General features: G+C 32.3%; 1 protein-coding gene across 1 annotated transcript; it reads left to right on the top strand.

The window, feature by feature from the left end:
- The first annotated feature begins 4,628 nt into the window (after positions 1–4,628).
- On the top strand, positions 4,629–7,128 carry LOC133790285 (transcription factor TCP8). The gene is made up of 2 exons (XM_062227883.1): positions 4,629–6,692; positions 6,783–7,128. The coding sequence occupies exon 1, from the start codon at positions 4,897–4,899 to the stop codon at positions 6,679–6,681; it is 1,785 nt and encodes a 594-aa protein (XP_062083867.1). The 5' UTR covers positions 4,629–4,896; the 3' UTR covers positions 6,682–6,692; positions 6,783–7,128.
- Positions 7,129–8,839: the final 1,711 nt, after the last annotated feature.

The raw sequence follows: 8,839 nt of genomic DNA, 5'->3' as shown, positions 1-8,839 counted from the left end.
AAAAAAGTACATTATTTATTTATTTATTTATGTTATTTTTCGAAAAATATTAATAATCTCACGTAAATATTTTGTTTATTAAACATACATTTCCTTTAGATTTGTTATTTAACACACGAAAATGATTAAAAAGAGAGTACTACAAGTTATTATCTTAAATATTCTATAAGTACCATAATTAAAGAGTAGAAAATAATGTACATAATAATATATCTTAACGTAGTATTTTTGCGTCACTATCATATCATTATAATTAATTATTTGATATCTTGCAAAAAACATTAAAAATAAATATTTACAAAATCAAATAATTTTTTTCTTTCAAAGGGTTGCATTATTATTATTATTATATAGCTAAGTCGTCTCAGCCATAATATTTTGCCTTTACTTATCTAATACGAAAATACGTCATGAGATTTATTGATTGATTTAGCAAATTAAGGACTAATTTTTTTCTTTATTTCTCTACCTATATAAGTTCTAATATGTACTTGAGTTTGAATTATAGTTTAGGAGAACTAATAATGCGTTTACCAAAAAAAAAACACTAATAATGCATGTATATATAAAGAAAAAATGTTGTATAGTTAACTAGATGATATATAGTTATTGTATCAAATATATAAAATGATGTGTCGATATATATACATATATTGTTTATAGATAAAATCTAATAAAAAAAAGAGTAATTTGTGAAAATGACCTATTTTTTTTAAACCACTTTGTATTTTAGTCTAATTTTGATAATTTTTTATAAATTGATTTATGTCTAAAATTTCGATCAAGTGTCGGAGGTTATTTTACAAAAAATTATCAAAATTAGGTCAGAATGCAAAATAATTTTTAAAAATAAGCTACTTCTGTAATAAAATTATATATTCAAATCTCATTTCAACTATTGAGATTATACCAATATCATGAACTACACAATATTCTTGATATATATGAAGAAAACCTAATTGAATTTGTTTGGGTTTTTTTTTTTGCTTATACATAAATAATGATACGTGCTGGCATACGTGTATATATATATATATATATGTATATGTTGTCTAGCTTGATTGCTATATATAATCCGATGTATATGGTATGGTTCAATATATGTCATCCATTTTATAGTACTAGAATAGTTATAGAATAGATGTATATACATATACAATCATTCATAAATATAGGGAAATTTTACTGCAGGGTACTAATTTAGGCTCTACCGGTAGAGGCATCTCTGTTTTTGTCATGTAGAGAAATTGTAACCCAATTTTTTTTATATAACGGTGTATATTGTAGTTATAGCAAACATCTCACCAGTTTCGGAAAATTCCGAATAATTTACGATGTCCAAAACATGATTCAAACAATCAATTGCATGTGTGCTTTTTTTATATACGCTTGCAACAAAGTATTTTGAACTTTAGTTTTTGGCATTGTAAAGTATTTAGATTGTTTTTGAAAATGGTGGGGTGACTACTATAATTACAATATACACCGTCATATAAAAAAATTTGGGTTATAATTTCTTTACTTGCCGAAAACAGAGATGTTCCTACTAATAGAGACTAAATTGACACTCCTACTATAGAACTTCCATCAATATATATCTAAAAAATGACATGCATTTCTCTTCTACACGACATATTTATTTTTATTAGGGATATTTGCGGCGAAAGTACCTAAATTATTATGTTTGTAGCACTTAAGTACTTAAGTTATTCTTTTGGCGGCGAAAGTACATTCCGTCCATGTTTTGGTGCAGTTTAGTGCAGCTGTTTGTTTCGACGTTAACTCCGCCTACATCCCGTGAAATTTACTTATAACTTAAGTACTTTTCCTGTAAATATATCTTAAATTGGGTACTTTTGCCGCAAATATATATTTAATTGGATACTTTCGCTTACGTGTCACAATCGAATTTAACAGTGATAATTGACGGTTGTACCAAACTGCACCAAAACACAAACGGAATATACTTTTGCTGCCAAAATATAACTTGAGTACTTAAGTGCTACAAATGTAATAACTTAGATACTTTCACCCCGTAAATATACATTTTTTATTATTAGTACGTACGAGTAGGAGTGTTCGTGGTGCAGGTGGTGTGGTTTTACTCTAATTTTTTGGACCGCACCGTATATGCAGTTTGAACAATTTTTCAAACCGCAACCCGCACCGCATAGACCTCAAACAACATAAATCGTACTGCAAAAATGCAGTGTGGTGCACTGCGGTGTGGGCGATTTATACCAATCGCCAAATAATTTAATAATTAAATATTATAATTAAGAAATATTCATAATAAATCTCATAACCATAAAGTGTTTAACAAAATAATTAAATGTACAACAAGCTAACAAAGTTTAAGCAAAACAATAAAAATATAACAAACTAATAACAAATAAAAAATGTAATATAAAAGTAAATATTATTTTAATTAAGGAGGAATATATTTATATTGAAGTAGAATATGTGTTAGCATTCTATGAAACATTATATATTTTTTTTCTAGATATTGTGTATATTATATTATACTATACAAATATTTATGCATTAACTTTAAATGTCGTAAAATTATAAAAAAAGTTAATATATATAATGATGCGGTGCAGTATGGTTTGAACCATAATTATAAAATTTAAAATTGCAAACTGTACTGCACTGCGCGGTTTAGCAAAAATACAGATCGTAACTGCACCACAAAAAGTTCTAAATCACAGTATAAATAATTTGTGCGGTGTGAGTGGTTTTATGAACACCCCTGTACATAGGAGTGCCCAAACTGACCCAAAAAATAAAATAAAAAGTGACCAGAAATATAGAGTGATGTGGTGGGGTTGGGTTGGGATGAGCTGTCCAATACTGAATTAGATGCTTTATCTGATGCTTACCTGCGCTGTCCATAGCTGCTTCTATATATTGTAAGTTTATATATATATATATATATATATCTTTATCTATCTATGTCTATATATGTATTATGTATATACTTTACTATACTATATTATATATATAAATATAGCAAAGCAAAATATTCAATAAAATCACCTAATCTAATCACAACAAGTAATCACTACAACACCAGCTCGATCACTCTTTTATATTTATACTTGTTGTAATAAGCTTTATATACTAAACCCTAGAAGAAGTAAATATTATTTTATGTTTAGATGAATATCATAAAATCAAGAAAAATATAGACAAATACCAAAGTTTGTTTGCTGTCTTATATTCAGATTCAGACCAGTACTATAGTCAGAACTCTCATCAGTGACCATTTCTTTCTTTTCTTTCTACTACATAGGGAGCAAAGTAAGACTATCAATCCACTCTAGGTTTATATTACTATAGGTTACCAATTTTTCGAAAAAATATCACTTAGGTCATCTCCGACCCATAACACTATATATGGCGTTGCACCAATACTAAAATTAGAGAATCTTAGCACTATATTTTCTTTACTTTCCAACCACAATACCAAAAAGTATATTCTTTATTATTTTATTTTATATATAAAATAATATACATATATTTATTATTAAATACTAATATAAAAAACAAAATAGTACTGTCTTTTGTTTTTGTCATTGCTGGTGGGATAAATTGGATTGGATTGGATTTGATTTTGTGTTATTTTAACATTATATTTATTGTTTTGCAGTCCAGTTGGAACTGCTCTTAAGTCCTTAAACTTTGCTAAATTTGCATTTTGTATGTTATTTTAGTTAGAAATTGTTTATAGAATACATAACATAAAACGATTTGTAGTTCAGCGAAAAAACAATTCATAACCCAAGTATTTTTTTTTATAATTAACTAGGTCATAAATTAATTTTTGTTGTACATTCTGTACATTATTTTTTAACTAAACGAATTTATGTGATACACATTTAATATATTGTAGAGATCGAAATGATACAAAATAAAATTTAACAGTATGACACAATAAACCCATCCATTCCATATGGTGAAATAAAGAAAAATAAAAACAAAACAATGATAATAATTAATATTTGTTTTGTGGGCCACCACAGCTACTGTGAAAAAGACAGAATTACCCCTCTACCTAGGTTTAGATTAGAGCAACATGGGTATTGATAGTACAGAACAGTGTTGGGTTTTCAAGGCCCAAAAGTTGTGGAGAATGTCCAGACTCCAGAGCATAAAATTCAAGTGTTGTGCTCCTAAAATTTATAACTGATGGAATGGAGGAGAGAGCTTGAAATGTAGTAAAGATTGTTTTTTTTTGAAAAAAAGTTTTAATTTTTATTTGGTTAACATTCTCTCTTAGAAGACTGAAGAAGACCCCACGAGTGGCCTTTTCTGGGTTCTGGTTTAGTCATCTGCTCATTTTTCTTCTCTCTCTCTCTCCTAACAAGGTCCCCCCACCTGTTTCTCTCTCTATATATCAATATATCAATCTGAGCTCTTTCTCTCTCTACCTTGACCTATAAACTCAAAAAAAGTCTCTCTCTCTCTCTCTCAAGACAACAGTCAATCCCAAAGCAAAAGAAAGAGAAAAAATACCCCACACATATATATATACTGTACTGTTAGTATTTGGTTATTCTTGTCCAAAAAAGAAAACATATTTTTAATTATTTCAATAATAAAAACACTAACTTTTCTCTCTTTCTCTCACTCTACACTACTCTTCTTCTTATTAACTCTTCAAAGTTTCAATCTTTTTCTCTCTCTCTCTCCAAATATTAGTGAGAGAAGATATGAGTTAGAGAGAGAAAGATAGAAGATGGGGATTAAAAACCCTTCTACCCAAACAAAATAAAAAAAGGGTTTTTATTTTATTTTATTTATTAAAAATAAAATATATATCATATCCCAATATACCACAGACACCCAAAAAATTTATAAAAAAAAAAAAAAAATTAAACCCTTCCCCACCAAATGGACTTAGCAGATTTGCAAAGCAATAACAAGAACAACAACAAGGTTCAGCAGCAGCAGCAGCATCAGCAAAAGCAGTCATCTTCTTCTTCTTCTCCTTCTTCTCATCAGTTTGTGGTCCCTTTTGATGGCAGATCTTCTACTAATTCACCTTTCATGGGCTCCATTTCAATCCAAGCTGGTCTCACCCATGGCCATGGAGCTACTAATACTACTTCTTCTACTTCTACCACTGCACTACCTTCTTCTTCTTCTTCTTCTTCCTCTGGTCCCACTTCTTCGTCTTCTTCTTCTTCTTCTTCAACTTCAACCTCAACCACCACCACTGCTCCTCCTCCGCCGCCTCACCTCGTCGACGCATCCCTTGCTATCGCAACCAGATCCGATTCCCTTCCCTTCAACAACCCAGCTCCTCTTTCCGTTGATTACTCCGCCAAGAAAAACCAGCAGCAGCAACAACAGCCTCAGCAGCAGCAGTCGATCGTTCCAGCCGCCACCGCGACTGCGGTGGCGGCGCCGGTGAAGCGATCGACCAAGGACCGACACACTAAAGTCGACGGAAGAGGTAGGAGGATACGAATGCCGGCCACGTGTGCTGCAAGGGTTTTTCAGTTGACTAGAGAGTTGGGTCACAAGTCCGACGGTGAAACCATCGAGTGGCTTCTTCAACAAGCCGAGCCTGCTATCATAGCAGCCACCGGGACTGGGACTATTCCGGCTAATTTCTCGACTTTGAATATCTCTCTTCGGAGCAGCGGTTCTACTCTCTCCGCTCCTCCTTCGAAGTCTGCTCCTCATTCGTTTCACAGCGCTTTGGCTCTCGCTCATCATCATCAGTCTCACTACGACGAAGGTTTTGCTCACGCTGGGTTGATGGGGTTCCACCATCAACAGCATCATCATCAGCAGCCACCGCTCATGACTGCTGATCAAATTGCCGAAGCTCTTCCGAGCGGAGGCGATAACGGAGGAGACTCGAGCGAGAATTACATGAGAAAGCGGTTCAGAGAAGATTTGTTTAAAGAGAATAGTGACACACAAGGCGATCAAAGCGGTGGTGGAGGATCACCTTCTTCGAATAACAACAAGAGTTTCAAGAGCAGCAGCGGTGGCGGCGGAGGTGGCGGTGGAGGACTTCAATTACCGAAGCAGCAGCCTCAAGACGGGTCGGGATCTTCAGGCTTACTCAGACCATCAAACATTCTACCAGCCACAGCCATGTGGGCAGTAGCGCCGGCGCAAGCCAGCGGAGCTGGAAGCACTTTCTGGATGCTTCCAGTATCGGCTGGAGCCGGAGTTTCTCCGGTTGCAGCCACGGCTACGGCGGGGCAGTCGGAGCATCATCAGATGTGGACATTTCCAACTCAGCCAGTGGTCAGCCATGGCGCCGGGAACACATTACAAGCTCCGCTACATTTCATGCCGAGGTTCAATCTTCCACCCGGGAACATGGAGTACCAAGGCGGCGGTAGAGGCGGCGGAGGAGGAGTGAGCAGCCCTCTTCAGCTGGGGTCCATGCTAATGCAACCACAGCAGCAGCAACAACAACCGTCGCAGCATCTTGGGCTTGGTGTTTCTGAGTCGAATTTGGGAATGTTGGCAGCTCTAAATGCTTACTCTAGAGGTGGTTTGAACATGAATTCAGATCACCAAAACCATCCATTAGATCATCAACACCATCATCATCAACAACAACAACATCAGCATCAGCATCATCATCAGCAGCAGCAGCAGCCTCAAACTACTGATAGTGGAGATGAAGACCCAAATAATTCATCACAATGATAAAACTTGGGGTTAGTTAATTACTCTTGATTATTGATTCAATTAATTTCAATTATATATATGTGAATAGATATTTGATTGGTTTTTTTTCAACGTTATAGGAGTAAGAAACAGTACTGGTTGGAGATTGCTGGGTTTGTTTTTGAAGATTTGGAAGTGTTGAATTTGTGATATTTTGAGTGTTTTTTTTTTAAAAAAAAAAAAGAAAGATTAGTTTTTCATGGATGTCCTATCTGGGATGATAGGTTACTAGTTGCCATTGTAGCTTTGTTTGTTCATTTTGGTCATTTTTTTTCTTCTTCTAATTTTTAGAGATTATTGCTTTGGGAAGAGATTGATTATGTAATTTTATTAGTTTTGGTCCGAAGGGACTGAAGAGAAAAACAAGGCAGAGAGTGAGATTGTATAGGAGGATATGATATCTATTTGTGTTCATTATTATCATTATTTTTACTTGTTATTTTTTTTTAATTAAGAAAAAAATTAAAGGAAAACATGCCCCCATAAAAGAAGAAAATAAAATAATATAAACTCAGAAAATTATGGTATTGGCATGCAAGCCTTTCAATGACTTCATTTCTTTGTCTACATTGTATAAAGTATTTCTCTCTTTTTTTGGGTGCCAGAAAGGTAAAGCCAACAAAAGGTCAGCTTTTTTTTTTTTTTTTTTCCTGTTCTTTATGGAGATATGAAAAGAGTTCTTTGCATTGCAACAAGTGTTTAAAATCCAGAAAATAGGAAAGAACAACTCACTAAACTTGGCAAGACAAAAAAATACAGATAAAATGGTATTAGTACTTGGTAACATAAGCTTCTTAATGTGTCTAAGGACTTTTTAGGCCTTGATTTGTATATGAACGAAAAGAACAAAGTAATAATTGTTTGAATATTTTTTTTTTTTTTGGATTGTAAGAATTAATGGGAATGTTGATATTTTTCTTTCTCCAACCAATGAAATGTTTGATTTGATGTTGTAGATATTTGTTACAGTAAAATGAAAGGTACTCCATCTAGCCATGTATAACAATAATAATAATAATAATAATTATTATTATTATTATTATGAATTATGGTTATAGATTTTTAAGTAGTACTTATTTCTCTTTCCACTTTATCTTTAAAACATTCTTAGTCTATACTTGATAACTAAGAATTGTTTTAGCTTGTAAATTAAGTTATACCCTTTATACCATGTTTAATAATGTCTCTAAAACATGTCTATATATAATTCACTTTTAAATTCTAAAATCTTTTATGATAAATCAAATGAAAAATAAGTGGGAAGCTACTTAGGACTTGTAAGATTCCGCTCTTTTTGGTAAAATTGTATGTATGTATATATATATGTGTCATGTAATATCATATTTACATCTTCTAGATTTATAAAAGAAAAAAAAAGATGCTTTTGGGATTTTTTTTTCCCTCTTGATTATATCTCTAAAGAAAAATCAAAAGCAAAAGCAAAAATTGAAAGTAACCTTGGGTAGTATTGAAGGCATGGATGTTGAGTTTGAGAACTTGAGTTACTTTTGGTTTGACTTGTAGTTGTACACTACATCAATTCAATTTTGGATGACTTTCTCATTTTGATTGCTTAATCATTTTTCTCCAAATTCATTTCATTCATTTTTGTTGGGTTTTGCAATGTGTATGTGTGTGTGTCTCCTAAGTTGATTTACTATTTTGTCCTTTTCTCCTAAGAGTATTGGTGTTTATCTAGTTTGAAGTTGAACACCAAAATATCTCTTTTTTATTCATTTTTTTAGTAGAGTGGAAATGAAAAAAGGAAGAGAATTGTTCCATATAAGTTTATCTATAAGAACAAGGCAAATAGCATTAGTTCTTAAGTCTAACATGTCCTATCTATTTTTCTTTAATCTTTACCAATATTCTCTTTCCAAAAAGGTAATTTAAACTTTATCACTTTACCCTCTGTATTTTTATTTATTTTTTAAATATGTTTTCTTTTTTGGGGGAAAATGTTATAGGTTCTTGAGTAATGTGTATAACGTGTAGTTATAAGATTATACCGGGTAAAATAACTTATATATAGTATAAAAAATGTCACATCATTTTTGACAAATATTATATATATATTTATATAATAGGTGTGATCCCAATCTATGGAAGAAATGGTATCAATTTCAAAAAATAAAAT

Source organism: Humulus lupulus, chromosome 7 (assembly GCF_963169125.1).
Source record: "Humulus lupulus chromosome 7, drHumLupu1.1, whole genome shotgun sequence".
Lineage (NCBI taxonomy): Eukaryota > Viridiplantae > Streptophyta > Magnoliopsida > Rosales > Cannabaceae > Humulus > Humulus lupulus.
The sequence above is the reverse complement of the archived record's forward strand: the minus strand, read 5'-3'. Positions and strand labels throughout refer to the sequence as shown.